The 20,969-nt window shown below is 45.3% G+C and overlaps 1 protein-coding gene across 4 annotated transcripts in view; it reads right to left on the reverse strand.

The window, feature by feature from the left end:
• The window catches only part of col18a1a (collagen type XVIII alpha 1 chain a), a 468,959-nt gene that overhangs the window by 122,095 nt on the left and 325,895 nt on the right, over positions 1-20,969 (reverse strand). For all 4 annotated transcript variants that reach the window (XM_070876137.1, XM_070876138.1, XM_070876136.1 and 1 more), the window contains 7 exons: positions 20,543-20,569; positions 14,330-14,392; positions 12,141-12,227; positions 10,833-10,886; positions 9,535-9,693; positions 4,918-4,980; positions 4,784-4,828 (listed from right to left, as the gene is read on the reverse strand). In XM_070876137.1, the coding sequence (XP_070732238.1) occupies positions 4,784-4,828; positions 4,918-4,980; positions 9,535-9,693; positions 10,833-10,886; positions 12,141-12,227; positions 14,330-14,392; positions 20,543-20,569 (498 nt within the window). The remainder of the gene's footprint in view (positions 1-4,783; positions 4,829-4,917; positions 4,981-9,534; positions 9,694-10,832; positions 10,887-12,140; positions 12,228-14,329; positions 14,393-20,542; positions 20,570-20,969) is intronic.

Genomic DNA, 20,969 nt, shown 5'->3' on the forward strand with positions numbered 1-20,969 from the left:
GCGGTATAATACTGGTTACATATGGTTGCATACATAACAGATTGGACAAGTTAAAAAAGCAGATGCTATCCTTAGCTTTATAAATAGAGGCAATGGGTACAAAAACAAAAGCTAAACCTTTACAAAACACTGGTTAGGCCTCAGCTGGAGTATTGTGTCCAATTCTGGTCATTACACTTTAGGAAAGATGTCAAGATCTTAGAGGGGGATGCAGAGGAGATATACAGACTGATACCAGGGATGAGGGACTTCAGTTATGTGCATAGACTGGAGTTTCTGGGGTTGTTCTGCTTAGAGCAGAGAAGGTTTAGAGGAGATTTAATGGAGGTGTTCAAACTTGAAGGGTTTTGATGGAATACATAGGGAGAAACTGTTTCCATTGGCAGAAGGGTTGGCAACCAGAGGACACGGATTTTAAGTAATTGGCAAAAGAACCAGAGGTGGGATGTGGAGAATTTTTTACACAGTGAGTTGTTATGATCTGTAATGCATTGTTTGAAGGTGGTGGAAACAGATTCAATAGTAACTTTCAAAAGGGAATTAGATAAATACTTGAAAAGGAAACATTTGCTGGGCTATGGGGAAAGAGCAGAGGGAGTGGAACTAATTGGATAGCTCTTTCAAAGAGCCGACACAGGCACGATGAGCAAAATCACCATCTTCTGAAGATGCTTTGATTATGTTAAGAGACTATTGGGCTAGAAATTCATTGTAGCCAAGAAATGGGCAGAGTTTAGACTAACAATGGTTAAGTAGCACCACCTGAAAATCAGCTAGACTGCATGCAAAATTCGTGCTTACTCCTCACTAAAATGATTGCAGTCATGATTCTAGTCTAAAAACTCAAGCTCATTGGCGTTACACTGAAAAGCTGGACCAATATCTGGGGCAGTCTAAACACAAGTAAAGATTGCCACATGCTTTTTCCCTACTTAAAGGGAAGGTTCATTGACGCTACAGCAACTCATCCTCAGCATTACTGGCTGTGCAGCTGCTGCAAGAACCATCAGAAGGAGAAGGAGAAGGAGAAGGAGAAGGAGAAGGAGAAGGAGAAGGAGAAGGAGAAGGAGAAGGAGAAGGAGAAGGAGCATTTATTTACAAATGTTGATGGCAGATTGCCACCCCAGGGAGAGAGCCCGGAGGTTTTGCCATGAAGCTTCGGAGGCATTGGTTTCAGTGGTGGAGAGAAGGTGGGCAGTACTGTACCTGGCAACTGGCAGGATGCTCTCGTTACAAGTCTGCCGGACTATGTGGAAAGAGGTGGCACACCGTGTCATGGGCAGTACTGTGGTCCTCAGATCCCACACCCACTGCAGGAAGAAGTTTAACCACCTCACACGGGTGCTCAAGATGAGTGAAGGCTTCAACAAATGCTACATACACCATCTGTACCACAAGCTTCACAAACAGCAGGGGGGGGGGGGGGGGGGGGGGGGGGGGTTACAGCTCTGTTGTAGGGTTCAATTTATGGAACACAACTCAAATGGTATGCAACATATGGCCAGGGTTTACTTTGTAACAGTCCATATTTAATCTGAAGTTGAAGCTAAAACCACCTTGACCCCTGAGAATTACTGCTCCTGAATGAAGTAAGCAACTCCCATTGCACTAGGTTTGCATTCGATGGGTTGGACCTTTAATTTGGTTTTGATTGTGAAGACCCGGTATGATTTTATGAACCGGATTTAGCAGGCAAATTCCAACTTTCCTCGTCTGCATTCGAATCATTTTACCTTTGCTTAGTAGCCAACCAACATAACACAACCAAGAACCTCGGTTAGTCCACATGCAGCACAGCCAGATGGAAACGCCCTTTCTAATACCTCTCAGCATCCAAATGGGGAGGGAGTGATGTAGAAAGTGAGAAGCTTCAAAAGCTAAGGAGGAACAAGATAGCATAAGCTCTGAATGGAAGAAAGAGAAGTACACAAAGAGGAAAGACATGTCAACTGCAGCATGTGATCAGGTGTAGATTGTTCAGTAAGGGTCACACTCTTACGAAGGTACTATTTCCCAGGTGTGGCGAGAGGAAGATTCGTAGCAATGATTGACAGTCCAGTTACGGTTAACGAAGGCCGGATGGGGGTATGTGCAACCAGCCAGCTCGCAGGAGACGGATTGGCACTTTAAATATTATAATGCCTCATTTTGAATCTCCAATTTCATCTAAAATTCCCTGGATTCTGGGGAGGTCCCAGCAGATTGGAAAACTGTAAATGTAACGCCTCTATTTAAAAAAGGAGGCAGACAAAAAGCAGGAAACTATAGACCAGTTAGCCTAACATCTGTGGTTGGGAAAATGTTGAGAAAACAGAGTCAGGATAAATGGTTCATTCTCTGGTTAGCAATCAGTAACTAGTAGGGTGCTGCAGGGACCCCAATTATTTACAATCTATATTAACGACTTGGAAGAAGGGACTGAGTGTAACGTAGCCAAATTTGCTGATGATACAAAGATGGGAGGAAAAGCAATGTGTGAGGAGGACACAAAAAATCTGCAAAAGGATATAGACAGGATAAGTGAGTGGGCAAAAATTTGGCAGAAGGAGTATAATGTTGGAAAGTGTGAGGTCATGCACTTTGGCAGAAAAAAAATCAAAGAGCAAGTAATTATTTAAATGGAGAAAGATTGCAAAATGCTGCAGTACAGGGGGCACTTGTGCATGAAACACAAAAGGATAGTATGCAGGTACAGCAAATTTTCAGGAAGGCCAATGGAATCTTGGCTTTATTGCAAAGGGGATAGAGTATAAAAGCAGGGAAGTCTTGCTATAGTTCTACAGGGTATTGGTGAGGCCACACCTGGAATACTGCGTGCAGTTTTGGTTTCCATATTTACAAAAGAATATACTTGCTTTGGAGGCAGTTCAGAGAAGGTTCACTAGGTTGATTCCGGAGATGAGGGGGTTGACATGAGGAACGGTTGAGTAGGTTGGGCCTCTACTCATTGGAATTCAGAAGATTGAGGTGATCTTATTGAAACGTATAAGATTATGAAAGGGCTTGACAAGGTGGATGCAGAGAGAATGTTTCCACTGATGGGGGAGACTAGAACTAGAGGGCATAATCTTAGAATAAGAGGCCGCCCATTTAAAACTGAGATGAGGGGAAATTTATTTTCTCAGAGGGTAGTGGATCTGTGGAATTCACTGCCTGAGAGAGCTGTGGAAGCTGGGACATTGAATAAATTTAAAACAGAGATAGACAGTTTCTTAACCGATAAGGGGTTATAGGGAGCAGGCAAGAAAGTGGACCTCAGTCCATGATCGGATCAGCCAAGATCGTATTAAATGGTGGAGCAGGCTCGAGGGGCCGTTTGGTCTACTCCTGCTCTTATTTTTTATGTTCTTATGTTCTTATTTAAAATGTAGCTCTGGGCGGCTGGGTTTCCTGGGCCTCGAGAAACCACCAGCTAACAGAAGACAAGGACTGCTGGATCCAGGAGGTAAGTGCCTTTCCACTTACCTGTTGGATTCAGCGTCCCTGCTTCACCAACTCCATGTGAGGCGATAGCCCGACCCTTCCAATCTCTTTCCCCGCCCCCCCCCACCCGACCCCACGAGGCCTCCAAACCACCCCCATGAGGCCTCCGATCTGCAATCCCCCCTCTGGCTTTCTGTTCCCTGGCCCCCGAATCACCCGCCCAATGAACCCGTCCTTCCTACCACCCCCCAAAATTTTCCCTCCGGTGGTGGCTCCCTGCACCATGTCCCCACACCCCACTCCCCCCGGAACCCCGCTGATCCCTCCCTCCTTCCTCTCTGCTCCCCGGGTGAGGCAGGCCTACCCACCCTCTCAATCTGGCTGGCTGCGGGGTTTGGGAAAACAAAGAATAAAATGCTAATCAGGCCCCGCTGTCTATTCCTTTCTCCGTCATGTACTTATCTAGCTTGCCCTTAAATGCATTCATGCTATTTGCTTCAACACAGTGACAGCTATGGCTCAGTTGGTAGCACCAAGAGGGCAGACGGGGCCTCAGTTTAACATCTCACCTGAAAGACGGCATCTCTGACAATGCAGCGCTTGCTCAGTACTGTGCCATGAGTATCAGCCTGGATTTCATGCTCAAGCTTCTGGCCGTAATCCAGCAGGGCCTAACTGAAACCCCCTGTCCTGGGTTTCCTGGCCGTAATCCAGCCTTCCTGCTAAAATGCTGCCCATTGTTATCTTTTTTATATTTAACCTCCTCACCTCACGTCAGCCGTGCCTCGGGGGGGTAGCACTCTCGCCTCTGAGTCAGAAGGTTGTGGGTTCAAGTCCCACTCCAGAGGCTTGAGCATGAAATCCAGGCTGATACTCATGGCACAGTACTGAGCAAGTGCTGCATTGTCAGAGATGCCGTCTTTCAGGTGAGATGTTAAACTGAGGCCCCGTCTGCCCTCTTGGTGCTACCAACTGAGCCATAGCTGTCACTGTGTTGAAGCAAATAGCATGAATGCATTTAAGGGCAAGCTAGATAAGTACATGACAGAGAAAGGAATAGACAGATATACATAGGGTGGGAAAAATTGAGTTGGGATGAGGCTCGTGTGGAGCAGTTCGGTCGATGGCCTGTTTCTGTGTTATACATTCTATGTAAGCTTTTCTAATCAACGAGAAACCAGACTACAGATACCTTCCCTCGTTGACAGACCCCCTCATTGTGTGAGGTGGCTGCACAGCATTGTAGTAATACTGACTGAAGATTGTGGCCTTCTGCTGTCCAAACCTACGGCCACAAGCTATCAACTGAATGTACGGGGCCGTAAAGTGTGGCCTAGTAATAAGGAGGTGTTGGCCTTACCGTAGACCCCACAGCTCCTGGGAGACCCAACCCACCAGGCTCGCCCTGAAAGTACAAGACACAGTTCATCAGTAAACACAACAGGAACAAAGCCATACAATACTTCAAGTCACTATCTAACCGTGGTGACCTACTGTCATTCCTTTCTCCCCTGGCGATCCTGGTTGGCCACCTTGTCCGGATGAGCCAGCATGTCCCTGCAAGAAATAGGGGAAAGAGAAAAATGCATCACTATGGAGACTAGTCAGACATTCGAGGAAAATTACTGAATGCCACAAGAAAAAGAATTTCAATGAGTGAGGGGGGCGTTGAAGGGAGGGAGACAAATTACCAAATGACACATGGTGGTGAGGCTTTAAAATGTGCTTTATATCAAAACGGATAAGGCAAAACTTCCTTAGGAAAAGAGTCATCTGAGATAGCAGCCACAACAAGGCTGCACTATAACTTTCACTAACTTTAAAATTGCCGTTGAGTGGACAATTTTAATATTTTCACTCGTTTTTTTCCAAAGATATTTTGTGGTGAGGAGGTAGAGAATGACCACTGTTTTTGTACTATTCCAAAGCTCTCCTAGATGGCCTCCCACTTTCCACCCCCTGCAAAAGTCAGCTCCTCCAAAACTCTACCCACCTGTATCCTAACTCACACCAAGTCCTGTTCACCCATCAACCCTGTGCTCACATTGGCTCCCAGTCCCCTAACACCTTCAATTTAAAATTCTTATCCGAGGGTGTTCAAATCCCTCCATGGTCTTGCCCCTCTCTATTTCTGTAACCTTTTGCAGGTCTACAACCCTCTTAGATCTCTACATTGCTCCAAATTTGGCCTCTTGTGCATCCCCGATTTCCTCCAACTTACCATCGGTGGCTGTGCCTTCAGCCGTCTAGGACCTAAGCTCTGGAATTCCTCACCTAACCTCTATCTCTCTTTCCTCTTTTAAGACCCTTATTAAAACCTACTTCTTTGACCAAGCTGTTGGTCACCTGTCCTAGTAATTCCTTGTGGCTTGGTGTCAAATTTTGTCTGATAATGGTCCTATGAAGCACCTTGGGACGTTTCACTGTATTAAAGGTGCTATATAAAGGACATGTTTATTTGCAACAGAAAAATGCTGTGATTATGTCCCCTTGATCACATGACCTGATTGCTGATTGGTCCCCTTGGAGGAAAAGACACACCCAGCAGTTTCTCTGGAATGTGTAATTAGAACAACCCTTCAGAGTAATCAGCAGTGACTTTGCAAAGTGTAATTCGAGCCATTCTGACTGCTGACTCCAGACATGAGAGCTCACTCTCACAGGTTAAGACCACCCAGCCCCCTCCGCCCCTGCCAAAATTCCTGCCCTATCCCCCAGCCCCATATCAACCCAAGTTCATGCCCCATATAAGAACATAGGGATATAAGAAATAGGAACAGGAGTAGGCCATCTGGCCCCTCGAGCCTGCTCCGCCATTCAATAAGATTTTGGCTGATCTGATCATGGACTCAGATCCACTTCCCTGCCTGCTCCCCATAACCCCTTATCCCCTTATCGTTTAAGAAACTGTCTAATTCTGTCTAAAATTTATTCAATGTCCCATCTTCCACAGCTCTCAGGCAGCATATTCCACAGATTTACAAACCTCTGAAGAAATTTCTCCTTATCTGTTTTAAATGGACGGCCTCTTATTCTAAGATCATGCCCTCTAGTTCTAGTCTCTCCCATCAGTGGAAACGTCCTCTCTGCATCCACCTTCTCAAACCCCCTCATAATCTTCAAACCCCCTCATAATCTTATACGGTTCGATAAGATCACCTCTCATTCTTCTGAATTCCAATGAGTCGAGGCCCAAACTACTCAACCTTTCCTCATAAGTCAAACCCCTCATCCCCGAGATCAACCTAGTGAACCTTCACTGAACTACCTCCAAAGCAAGTATATCCTTTCGTGGCTGATGTGCAACGGTCACCACATGTTAAAAAAATCCACACACAGGCATCTTCCACCCCCTCAATTGGAGTTCAGGACTGGAACATCGGGTCCTTCATTGAAACATCTGTGAACTCTTGTGGAAGCAAGTCATCCTCGTTCGATGGACCGCCTATGATGATCCTTTCGTAAATATGGAAACCAAAACTGCACGCAGTATTCCAGGTGTGGCCTCACCAATACCCTGTATAGCTATAGCAAGACTTCCCTGCTTTTATACTCCATCCCCTTTGCAATAAAGGCTAAGATTCCATTGGCCTTCCTGATTACTTGCTGTGCCTGCATACTAACCTTTTGTGTTTCATACACAAATACCCCCAGGTCCCGCTGTACTGCAGCACTTTGTAATCTTTCTCCATTTAAATAATAACTTGCTCTTTGATTTTTTTTCTGCCAAAGTGCATGACCTCACACTTTCCAACATTATACTCCATCTGCCAAATTTTTGCCCACTCATTTAGCCTGTCTGTCCTTTTGCAGATTTTTTGTGTCCTCCTCACACATTGCTTTTCCTCCCATCTTTGTATCATCAGCAAACTTGGCTACGTTACACTCAGTCCCTTCTTCCAAGTCGTTAATATAGATTGTAAATAGTTGGGGTCCCAGCACTGATCCCGGTGGCACCCCACTAGTTACTGGTTGTCAATCAGAGAATGAACCATTTATCCTGACTCTCTGTTTTCTGTTAGTTAGCCAATCCTCTATCCATGCTAATATATTACCCTCAACCCTGTGAACTGTTATCTTGTGCAGTAACCTTTTATTGGCACCTTGTCAAATGCCTTCTGGACGTCCAAATACACCACATCTACTGGTTCCCCTTTATCCACTCTCTTCATTACATCCTCAAAGAATTGCAGAAAATTTGTCAAACATGACTTCCCCTTCATAAATCCACGCTGACTCTGCCTGACTGAATTATGTTTTTCCAAATGTCCTGTTACTGCTTCTTTAATAATGGACTCCAACATTTTCCCAACCACAGATGTTAGGCTAACTGGTCTATAGTTTCCTGATTTCTGTCTGCCTCATTTTTTAAATAGGGGCATTCCATTTGCAGTTTTCTAATCTGCTGGGACCTCCCCAGAATCCAGGGAATGTTGGTAAATTACAACCAATGCATCCACAATCCCTGCCGCTACTTCTCTTAAGACCATAGGATGTAAGCCATCAGGTCCAGGGGATTTATCCGCCTTTAGTCCCATTATCTTACTGAATATCATCTCCTTAATGATTGTGATTGTGTTAAGTTCACCCCCCTCCCCTCCCCAATCCCATAGCTCCTTGGCTATCCACTATATTGTTAGTGTCCTCTACTGTAAAGACTGATACAAAATATTTGTTCAGAGTTTCTGCCATCTCCATGTTCCCCATTACTAAGTCCCCGCTCTCGTCCTCTAAGGGACCAACATTTACTTTAGCCACTCTTTTCATTTTTCTATACCTATAGAAACTCTTGTTTTTATATTTTGTGCTAGTTTACTTTCATAGTCTATCTTCCCTTTCTTAATCTTTTTTTAGTCATTCTTTGCTGCCTTTTAAAAGCTTCCCAGTCTTTTGTCCTCCCGCTAGTTTTGGCCACTTTGAATGCCCTTGTTTTTAATTGGATACCGTCCTTTATTTCTTTAGTTAGCCACGGATGGCTATCTTTTCTCTTACAGCCTTTCCTCCTCACTGGATTATATTTTTCTTGAGTGTTGTGAAATATTTCCTTAAATTTACACCACTGTTCATCAACTGTCCTACACTTTAATCTATTTTCCCAGTCCACTTTAGCCAACTCTGCCCTCATACCTTCATAGTCCCCTTTATTTAAGCTTAGTACGCTGGTTAGAGATCCAACTTTCTCACCCTCCATCTGAATTTGAATCGTACCATGATCACTCAAACCGAGGGGATCCTTTACGAGGAGATTGTTTATTAATCCTGTCTCATTACACAGGACCAGTTCTAAAATAGCCTGCCCAAGTTCTTGCCCCATCCCAGCCCAAGTTCCTGACCTTACCCCCCCTCCCCCCTCGCACCCACGCCATAGATGGGGTATTGTGTGGGTCACGGATTGTTAACAGGTTTATTGGGTATGAAGTGAATAGTGACAGTGGCATGACTTCTGGATTTCATCCACTCCAATGATGTCCCTTGTCACACATGCAGCTTTCCGAGAAATCGGGTGTCGGTATAAAGAGGGTGGGGTTGGAATGTGATCTATCTTCCCTGGGTTCCCTCTCTCTCGCCTCTCTGATCCCCTCTCCCACATCCCTTCTCTCTTCCCCCCCAGTCTCTCACTACCTCTGATTTTTTTCTCTTTCACAGCAGGCTATGAAAATGTTTGTGTAGATAATCAGAGCGATTTTTTTTTCAGCAAAAGTCTAAATTAGCAAAGCAATGTGGTTGGCGACAGCATTGCACTTCCGGGCTTGATACAGGCTCCACGTCCGGTTTCGGGTTCGAGTCTGCACATGCATGGGGATGGAGGCGGGGAGGGGGGTGGAGTCCAGGGTGGGCGTGCCTATGCGTAGCAGGTCGGGAGGCGGAGTCCAGGACGCGCATGAGCAGAAGAACATACAAAAAACTGTTGCAAATAATCACTCTGCTATAGAAATGCAAGTTATTGTTGTTGTACTGGAATCTTTGGTTTGTAAGCCAGAAATGTCTATGAATTCCCTTTAAACAAAATTTGGAATTAAGTGAGACTTTTAATTCAGAATGCTGCCTATGTTTAGTTGAATAACATGGTGGCCATTGCTATAGAATCGGTGTGATAGATTCTTCACTTACCGGAGGTCCCATTGGCCCAGGTATACCAGGTCTCCCATCTGCTCCTGAAGAGCCAGGCAAGCCTGGTGGTCCAGGTGCCCCTGTATTATTTGTACCAAACATTCCAGGCCGACCAGGGAGGCCAGGGATACCTGGCGGTCCAGGTGGCCCAGGCAGTCCCTGGAAGAAAAACATAGAATTAATTTTTCTGTCTTCAGATTCACGTGCTCATTTCACTAATCAGTATGGATGGTGTGTGAGGTGGGGGGGTGCAGGTTAGGTAAGACCCTTGAAAAGGTCTAGTGATTTAAAGCCCATTAACACACAGAAAGCATTACATTTTTTAACATAAAGCTGGTGAATTAATCCACAATCCTGGACTCCCTCATCAATAGGATCTGCCCAAAATTACCAAACCCTATTTTCTAGTCATTTGTCTCATTGTTTTTTGTAGGACCTTGCTGTGCGTATATTGGCTCTGGCGGTTCCTACATTACAACACTTTGAAAGTAATTCATTAGCAGTGAATCATTGGGGGATTCCTGAGGACACCAAAGGTAGTATCTAAATTCAAGTACTTTGTCCATCACCCCTGTGCTCGCTGACCTATATTGGCTCCTGGTTAAGCAACACCTCGATTTCAAAATTCTCATTCTTGTTTTCAAATCCCTCCATGGCCTTGCCCGCCCTATCTCTGTAATCTCCTTCAGCCCCACAACCCTGCCCGCGCCCCCTCCCCCATCGAGATATCTGCACTCCTCTATTTCTGCCCTCTTGAGCATTCCTGATTATAATCGCTCAACCATTGGAGGCCGTGCCTTCAGTTGCCTAGGCCCTAAGCTCTGGAATTCACTCCCTAAACCTCGCCGCCTCTCTACCTCTTTCCTTCTTCAAGACGCACCTTAAAACCTATCTCTTTGACCAAGCTTTTGGTCAGCTGCCCTAATTTCTCCTTATGAGGCTTAGTGTCAAATTATTTGTCTCATAATACTCCTGTGAAGTGCCTCGGGACATTTCAATGCATTAAAAGTGCTATATAAATACAAGTTGTTGTTGCTATTGTCTCTTTCTTAGGAGCCAGCTCCTTAGCGACATCAAAAATCTAGTGTTCCTTTAGAGCTCCATCTCTGTTGGATAAAATACCCCTTTTGGGTGCTGTGGAAGATTATCTGCCTCAGACACAAGGAACCTTATTTCTGCTGCTCAAGTTCATTTCCATGTTAATAGATCTCCCTTGCTCAGCATTTGGGAGTGTCATCTCTTAAGATCGCACAACACAATCCCAAACCGTGTTTTTAACTTCAAAACAATGCACCTACCCGAAGGTTTCCTAGGTCGCCTTCAAATCCGGAACCTTCCATATCAATAAAGGTCTAGGAAACAAGAATAGGCAGCATTCTTACTAGGGATTTACTCAAGGCCGCGGTTTGACATTAATCACTGTGGTCAGAAGATGGTTGCAATATATGAGGGATAAGCAGAGCTGAGAAGTAACTGCATGTGGCAAAGGAAACCTGTAAGGTTTGAAGGGCTTTCTGTGAAGAAATACTGGGATTAATTGCTGCTGTACTGGTGGCAGTTTATTTTCTCCAGTAAACATATACAAGTACACAGCAGTCAAGTTCTGTATCAAGGAGACAGAATTAAAAGGGCGAAGGGTATGGACTGTTGTGACCTGACTTGTGCTATCATTCATTCTCTCCCAAAAATCATCTTCTCACACAATTTGTGGGGCAGGTACTCGTTACACCAGGGTGTTGCAGGAGAGAAACATGCCTCTGTGGCTTGATGGACTCTTGTGACTCCTTGATGGTGACCTTCAGCATTCTGTGCTCAGACAGCTCATTAAAAAACAACTTAACAACTTAAAGCCAAGATATAAATCCCCCCTCAGGTGTGATTTACATTTGACTGAAACAACGTCTGAGAATGGGCAGAACGAGCATGTAAAATGGTCATTAACTGACTGGTCTCGTCGGTGGATTTTAACCCAGGATTGACAGCCAACATAAAATATAGATGTAGATTTTAATATCTGGTCACAAAGAAACTAGCTTGAATGTGCCTCAAAATGGAGTGGAAAGCCACTCAAGAGGACCACTGTTTTTAACAATAATGTGTTGGAGAGCAAGGGTTTGCAGCTTTGCTGCGTTTCTCAGCTGTGGCTCAGTGGCTAGCATACTCATCTGAATCAAAGGTTGTGGGTTCAAGTCCTACTCCAGAGAATTGAGCACAAAACTTAGGCTGTCACACCCAGTGCAATGCTGAGGGATTGCTGCACTGTCGGAGGTTCCATATTTTGGATGAGACGTTAAGCCAAGTCGTTAAGCCTATCCTCTCAGGTGGGTGTAAAAGATCCTGTGGCACTTTTTCGAAGAAGAGCAAGGGAGTTCTGGCCAATATTTATCCCTCAACTATCATTTAAAAACAGATTATCTGGTCATTATCACATTACTGTTTGTGGGATCTTGCTGTGCAAAAATTGGCTGCCACATTTCCTACATCACAACAGTGACTACCGTTGAAAAGTACTCCATTGATTGTAAATTGCTTTGAGACATCCTGAGGTTATGAAAGGCGCTAAATAAATCAAGTCTTTCTTTAACTATGTGACAAAATTAACTTACTAGTTTGTCCATTTTGTTGTGCACAGTTGATGGACCTGGAGGTCCAGGTGGTCCTCTTGGTCCTTCAACTCCAATCCCTCGATCACCCTGTAGAGGATATGAAAGTAAATGGTTTAGGCCTGTACACAATCTGACATGGTCTGACTCCGTGTGTACCAGAAGTCCACCCACCAAGAGGACCAGACAGATTAACCACGTATCACAAACATGCAACATCATCCTGCATTATTCTGACTTGAAGCACTGGCCTTGTGCCCATCAGCTGATGGTCTTGTGCTTCAGGCTGCCAATACTCCTCATTTGTCTCCAATAAATCAGACAGGGGGGAGAAGGCAGCACAGTGCAAGATGCATGTAGTCCACTGGAGAGATAATGTACATCTCTTCCCAAGATAGGCATTTTCTTTAGTAGGAACATAGGAACAGAAGTAGGCCATTCAGTCCCTCAAGCCTGTTCCGCCATTCAATTAGATCATGGCTGATCTGTATATCAACTCCATTATCCGCTTTGATTCCATATCCCTTAATACCCTTACCTAACAAAAGTCAATCAATCTCAGTTTTCAAATTTTCAATTGACCCCCAGCTTAAAATGCTTTTTAGGGAGAGAGTTCCAGATTTCCACTACCTTTTGTGTGGAAAGGTGCTTCCTGACATCACCCCTGTACGGCCTAGCTCTAATTTTAAGGTTATAAGAAATAGGAACAGGAGTGGGCTATATGGTTCTGCCTGCTCCGCCATTCAATAAGATCATGGCTGATCTGATCATGGACTCAGCTCCACTTCCCTGCCTGCTCCCCATAACCCCTTATCCCCTTATCATTTAAGAAACTGTCTATTTCTGTCTTAAATTTATTCAATGTCCCAGCTTCCACAGCTCTCTGAGGCAGCAAATTCCACAGATTTACAACCCTCAGAGGAAATTTCTCCTCATCTCAGTTTTAAATGGGTGGCCCTTATTCTAAGATCATGCCCTCTAGTTCTAGTCTCCCCTATCAGTGGAAACATCCTCTCTGCATCCATCTTGTCAAGCCCCCTCATAATCTTATATGTTTCGATAAGATCACCTCTCATTCTTCTGAATTCCAATGAGTAGAGGCCCAACCTACTCAACCTTTCTTCATAAGTCAACCCCCTCATCCCCGGGATCAACCTAGTGAACCTTCTCTGAACTGCCTCCACAGCAAGTATAATCTTTCATAAATATGGAAACCAAAACTGTATGCATTATTCCAGGTGTGGCTTCACCGATACCTTATATAGCTGTAGCAAGACTTCCCTGCTTTTATATTCCATCCTCTTTGCAATAAAGGCCAAAATTCCATTGGCCTTCCTGATCACTTGCTGTACCTGCCTACTATCCTTTTGTGTTTCATGCACAAGTACCCCCAGGTCCAGCTGTACTGCAGCACTTTGCAATTTTTCTCCATTTAAATAATAACTTGCTCTTTGATTTTTTTCTGCCAAAGTGCATGATCTCACACTTTCCAACATTATACTCCATCTGCCAAATTTTTGCCCATTCATTTAGCCTGTCCATGTACTTTTTGTGTCCTCCTCACACATTGCTTTTCCTCCCATCTTTTTATCGACAGCAAACTTGGCTACGTTACACTCAGTCCCTTCTTCCAAGTCGTTAATATAGATTGTAAATAGTTGGGGTCCCAGCACTGATCCCTGCGGCACCCCACTAGTTACTGGTTGCCAACCAGAGAATGAACCATTTATCCTGACTCTCTGTTCTCTTTTAGTTAGCCAATCCTCTATCCATGCTAATATATTATCCCCAACCCCGTGAACTTTTATCTTGTGCAGCAACCTTTTATGTGGCACCTTGTCAAATGCCTTCTGGAAATCCAAATACACCACATCTACCGGTTCCCCTTTATCCAACCTGTTCGTTATATCCTCAAAGAATTCCAGCACATGTCCCCTTGTTCTGCACCCCCACCAGAGGAAATAGTTTCTCTCTCTCTACCCTATCAACTCCTTTAATTATCTAAAACACCTCAATTAGATCACCTTTTAATTTTCTATATTCAAGGAAATCTTGAGTTTAAAATATTACTTATTTTAATATTCAGTCCCTCCAAAGTTATCCAAATCTTCCTCCCTACAACATAGTGCACAACAGCTACGAAATCCAGACAAAAGACAGTAACAGTAAAGGTAATCTTATTGGAGACTTACCTTCTCTCCTTTGGATCCAGGGTCACCAGGGGTTCCGGGAAAGCCCTGAGGACCAACCTCACCCTAGACAATGGAAGGAAGAACAAAAAACAATTACACTGAACCCTCCCCTTGCCAGTGTTCACATATGATCCAGGTTAAAAACAGTGCCTGTGGAGCTTGCAAAGGAAAACATTTACAAAAATTAAAATAATCTAAGCTGATGATCAAGTGCAGTACTGGAACATGGGAATAAGAGGAGGCCATTCAGCCTCTCGAGCCTAGTCTCCCATTCAATTAGATCATGGTTGATCTTTATCTTAATTCCGCCTTGGACACTAACTGTGAGGAAGTATTCCACTGTTGGAGGTGCCGTCTTTCAGATGTGATGTTAAACTGAGGCCCTGCCTGCTCTCCTCAAGTGGATGCAAAAGATCCCATGACACTATTCAATGAAGAGCAGATGAGTTCTCCCCGAAGTCCTGGCCAATATTTATCCCTCAACCAACATCACTGAAATGAAGGTCATTATCACATTTGTTTCTGAGACCTTGCTGTGCACAAATTGGCAGCTGGGTTTCCTACATTACTACAGTGACTACACTTCAAAAGTACTTCACTGGCTGTTGAGTGCTTTAGAACGTCCTGAGGTTGTGAAAGGCAGTATATAAATGCAAATTATTTCTTTATTTTAAAGGTACCAGTGCAACTAGATAAGACTATAAAAAAGGACGACAAAACCTTGTTTGTGCAGCTACAGGCATAGAATACAAAAGCAAGGAGGTACAGTTGAACTTATGCTCGACCTTCGTTTGACTGCAGTTGGAAGTACTGTATGCAGTTTTGGGGCACTCCATCATAGAAAGGATATAAATCAAGCAAAAAGGTGCAATGTTGATCCACTAAGCTTAGATTGAACAGGCTGGGGCTCTTTTCCCTATATATAAAAAAAAGAAGGCCGAGGGGTGACCTAATAGAGGTCTTTAAAGTTATAGGGCTCAAAATTGGCCAGGAGTTACTCCGTTTTTTTTGGAGCAACTTGATTTTTCTGGAATATTTTAAAAATCCCCATTCTGCACATTCAATTTGTGCCAGTGTAAGTGATTTAGATAGGATTTTTTTTAATTTTGTTTTTTTTTCAAAAGGGAGCGTTACCAGCTACCTACACCCATTTTGGCCACTTTGATCAGCTAATACTTAGGCCAGCGTATGTGGCCGCACAGAAAACCCTTGCGGAGAGTTAAGAAATCAGCGCAGGTAGGTACATCGCAGACCATTCGGCCAGAGATAGAGGCGGGAAGGGAAGCGGAGAGGACCTTGCAAAGCACTAAACAAAGTACAACAACATTCAAGAAGCATAAAAACTTTCAAGAAGAAATAAAAAATAAAACTAAGTCCTAACTTCCTATCAAAACTCGGCCCAGGAAGTCAGCGGGCCGGCCGGTGCGGGAGGCCACTCGGCCGGGGATAGGTGTGGGACGACGGGGAGAGCACAGGCCACTGACATCCAAGCAGAAAATGACTTCCAAGATAAACTGCCAACCTGCCAAAGGAGACATGGAACCTCTACTTCCACGGGTATTTCACTGACTCTCTTTCTGACTCTCTCTCTCTCTCTGACTGACTCTCTCCCTCTCTCTGACAACGCCAGCGAACGTAGTTCTAGCCCAGCGCGTGTCATGAGGCCACTCGGCCTGGGATAGGGGCGGCAGCGCGCACACAGAGGCTGGGGGCAGGAGCTACTGCGCATGCGCGAAACCTCCAGTGTGCATGCAGAGAGCTGCCGGCACTGTTTTTCACGCAGCGTCCTAGCTCCGCCTCCTAATTGACAGACCACGCCATGGGAGAGGCCACAGAGCGGCCAGAATCTAGAGACATCTTTTCGGCGCCGTTTTCAGCTCACAAAGTCGGCTCATCTCTGGTGAGTGCACCGAAAAAAACAGATGGGCCAATTTTGAGCCCATAAAGTGGTGGTTCAATAGGGTAGATGTAGAGAAGATGTTTACACTTGTGGGGGATACAAAAATTGGAGCCATAAACATAAGATAGTCATTGATAAATCCAATAAAGAATTCAGCAGAAACCTCTTTACCCAGAGAGTGGTGAGAATGTGGAACATGCTACAACAGGGAGTATTTGAGGTGAATAGCATACATGCATTTAATGGGAAGCTAGATAAGTACATAAGGGAGAAAGGAATAGAAACGTATATGTTATGTCTGTAATGCATTTATGAATGACTCCACGAGGCAATGTATTGTACTCAAACGATAGTGACCTTGGTCCTTTATTCGTAATTCCAGAGTGAGGCACAAGCATGGTGAGCAGCCTTTTATACTATGCAGATGACCCTAAGCTCTCCCACCGCAGTGCCCTCTGGTGGACAGCCTCTGCCACAGGGGCAGGAAATCCCGGTCTCCACCAATTGCACCCTCTAGTGGTGCCAGCATAGTATATGCACAGTGTAAACCTTATTGATAGGACATCAGGTAACAAGTCTCCATGTTATGCAACTATACAGTGACTACACAGAGAGTATAACTATAGTCTACATATTTAACATCACTCTCCCCCAAGTCCTTTGTGCCGAGTACCTTTGCACTATGTGCTCTGGCTTAGCTCTGCCCAGACTTAAGTGCCAATAGCCCTTGCACCTTGGCTGTGCTTTGGCTTGGCTCTCTCCCTGTTAACCCCCAAGTCCTTTTGCCACAACGTTGGATAGTGTTTACCAGTTTGGATGTTTCGATGATGCAGTGGAGGTTCCAATGAGTTCTGGGTGTGATCCATGTGTGTGTCCATGGCTACACACATCCATTCCCCCACCCCCCCACACATCTAGATCATGCAGCAGGCCCATTACATTAACATACAGGAACAGACACAGTGCAAATACAAAGAAAGGAAGTTACAGTTTGTATCGTGACACCTTGGTTCAGTGACTTACATTCGTTACGTTTTGCAGTCGTGCGCCAGGATTGGGTAGATTGCATTCATGGTTCAGTCATGGTCAGTACTGAGGTAGCAGTACAGGTATGTGAGGACACAGATTCCAGAACAACTGAACAGGGTCCTAGTCATTTGATAGCGGCGCTGCGTCCCCTGCTAGTGGGGTGGGCTTGGTTCGCTCAGCTAGCCAGGACTCAGGGCTTTTGTCATTGCCTAGTGGTGGGAAGAGCCACAGAAGTGTGTGGCCTCCCTGTCTTCCTTTGAGGGCTGCAGAATCTTCTGCCTGCTCTCTAACGGTGTTGGGAACCTGGCTGTTCCAGGTCCAGTTTGGGGAACTCATTGGTTCTGAACTTTTGCTCCTTGACATGGCCGAGGTAGCGACTGGGTCTGGGGGCTGCGCCGTCTCCACCCGGGTGGTGGGCAACGGCGGCCGACTGCGTGTATTGGTGCCGGGTCCGTGATGAATAGTTCCATCAAGTGCCTGCAGCGTGGGATAGACCTGGGGCAGCGCATCAGGATCAGCGCCTTTACCCTCCTGAATTCGCTCGCTTGCTACTTTTGGGGACACTCTATTCCCGACATCTCGCAACATTTTGTTCTTTACATTAGGACTGGTACCGACATCTCGCAACAACATTTTGTTCACAATCTGTTTGTTACATTGATTGCCATGCATACAATGTCTCTTTAAGTTTAGTTGGTTGCAGGTCTCTTTTAAGAGAACCTTGCTGGCTTTCCCCCAATCAAATCCTTTGTTAGACACCACGTGTTGGTCCCTCAGTGTTGCACCTCGTGATATGGCCACGGCCATCATTTTTTTCAGCAACGCTGCACCTCGCTGCAGCAGGGACACCATCTTGCCTCTGTCTTCGAGGTCGACTGCCTTGATCCTTCTCTTCCGTGATTCTGCCACAAAAGCTGGAAGAATGCCTGTGAATTCGATCTTCCTCCCCAGGAGTTCTGCCACTGGAGCCAGGAAGGTACTTTTAGGTCGTTCCAGTTGGATCACTGCCATGCAGTCATGATGGACGGTCTGTGCCTCAGGTGCTGCGCTGGTCTGTTCTCTGGTGCCTGGCCCAAGCGAAGGTGAGGTTTTGCTCTGCCTCTGAGCATGAGGGACATCGACTGCTGGAGTGAAGAGGTCTTCCCATTTCCACTGGATCTTCTCCATCTACCTTCTTCCGAGTAGCATTGGACCATCACCTGTAACAATCCACAGAGGTAACTTGTGCACCACGCCATTATGGATTACACTTACATCCGCACCACCAAGGATTGGGATCAGCTCCTAGGTGTAGGTGCACAACTTTTCCTGTACTGGAACCAGCTCGGGTCGTTTTTTGTTCCATAGCCTCTCAAAGGCATCCTGGCTAATCACTGACTGGCTCGCTCCCGTGTCCACTTCCATGAAGACTGGTTTATCTCGACTTCCATCTTCACTGGAGGACAATTGTTAGTGCAGGTACCATACACTTCTTCTTGGGGCTGAGCTGCCTCTCTGGCCAAATTATCATCAACCAATTCCTCTGCTAGACGGTGAGTCGTATTTCTTTTACACATACGCTGGAGGTGGTCCTTTGTGTTACAGGCTTTGCATACGTACTCAGCAAACCGACACTGGTGAGCTCTATGGTTTCCTCCGCAACGCCAGCATGGTGCTACTCGATTAGCACCCCTCGACGGACTCTGAGTTCTGGAATCCTGAGGTCTGTGCTCTCTGCCCTGGGCAGAGCCACGTTCTGTAGTCTTGCCTGTGAAAGGCACCATTCTGTGTACAGTACTTGCCGGATTTGAGTCCACAGGATGAATAATTTGCTTGGTGCTGCAGGTCGAGGTCATGAACGCCTGACTGATGCTGATGGCCTTCTGCAGGTTTACTGTGGTGTCGGCAGATAATAGCTTGTGAAGGAGGCCCTCGTGGCCAATTCCCATAATGAAGATGTCTCGCAATGCTTCGTTGAGGTGTGTGCCAAAATCACACAGTGCCGCAAGTCTCCTGATGTCGGCAGCATATTTTGTAATCTCCTGGCTCTCAAGTCTGCAGTGAGTGTAGAATCTGTGCCTGGCCGTGAGGATGCTCTCTTTTGGTTTTAGTTGGTCGCGAATTAGTTCAGTCAGCTCATCGTATGTCTTATCCTTGGCCTTCGTGGGTGCCAGCAAGTCCCTGATGAGGCGGTAGACCTCGGGCCCACAACTGGTCAGGAGTATAACCTTGCGCTTCTCCGCCAATCTGTCCGTCTCCCCTGTCAGGTCATTTGCCACAAAATATTGCTCAAGCCTTTCCGTGAAGGCATCCCAATCATCACCCTCTGCAAAGTCTTTTAGTGTGCCAAAGGTAGCCATAATCGCGAGAAAGTCTGTATTCTCGTCGCCAGTTGTTATGTCTGTAATGTGCTTATGAATGACTCCACGAGTCAATGTGTTGTACTCAAACTGTAGTGACCTTGGTCCTTTATTTGGAACTCCAGAGTGAGGCACAAGCATGGTGAGTAGCCTTTTATACTGGACCCTGCATACCAATACAGGTGACCCTCACCCTCTAGTGGTGCCTGCATAGTATATACACAGTGCAAATCTTATTGATAGTACATCAGGTAACAAGTCTTCATCTTATGCAACTATACAGTGACTACATAGAGTATATCTGTAGTCTGCATATATAACAGTATGTTGATGGGGTCAGATGAAGAGGGGTGGGAGGAGGCTCGTGTGGAGCATAAACACCGACATAGAACAGTTGGGCCGAATGTCTTGTTCCTGTGCTGTAAATTCTACGTAATGCTATGCAGTTATGAAGAGACTTGAAGAGTTAAGAGTTTTTTTCCCATTGGAGCCAAAACAAATTGAAGAGTGATCTGACAGAGGAATCACAACGGGTCATGATGAGGAAAGTAGCAATAGATTGTTTCCACTGGTCAGTGAAATGTAACGAGAAAGATAAACACGCAAAAATCAATGGGGTGGTTTGAAAAAGATTCTTAACACAGAGCGCGATTTCCAGTGTGGAATTCACTGCCACAAACGGTTGTTGAATTAGGGACCCTTTTAGAAAGGAATTGGCACTGGCTTGAAAAGGATTGCAAAAGAAATGGGGAGCAAACAGGAGAGTGGATTAAAATAGGTGGCTCTTGTGGAGGACAGCCCTGGCACAGGATTGACAGGTCTGAGCAGTAATCTTTAATGGCTCTGCTCCCTTCTCCTATGAACCTCAGTGACTGAAAGCCATTTAGGACACTCATGGCACTTGAGTCATCAATAGTACATATATTAAAAAAATGAGTCACTCACCGCTTTCCCATCTTCACCAGGATCACCCTGTAAGGAGAACACATGTCATCACACCAGTGTTAAGAGACGCCTTAAATCTACTGGACATTTACGATCTTCTTCAATAAAGGCCCGTTCAAATGGAGACTTAGACAAAAGGCAGATGAGGTGTGTGCCATTGCCTGCAGATACACACATCTCCAGATGCTGATGACATAGGAACAGCAGGAGGCCACTCAGCCCCTTGAGCCAATTCAGGTCCAAAGAAGAAATGGTTTCTTGAATGGAACTGTCCTGTAAAAATGTTCTTATAGAACAAACTAGATAAAACAGATATTGAAATGAACGTTTGTTCCATGTGAAGGTTCTACCATTGGTGTCAACGCGCAATAGCCCCTTTAGATGAGGCATTGGGCTCCTTCAACACATTGTTACTGCTTCTTGAGCT

Source organism: Pristiophorus japonicus, chromosome 3, assembly GCF_044704955.1.
Source record: "Pristiophorus japonicus isolate sPriJap1 chromosome 3, sPriJap1.hap1, whole genome shotgun sequence".
NCBI lineage: Eukaryota > Metazoa > Chordata > Chondrichthyes > Pristiophoridae > Pristiophorus > Pristiophorus japonicus.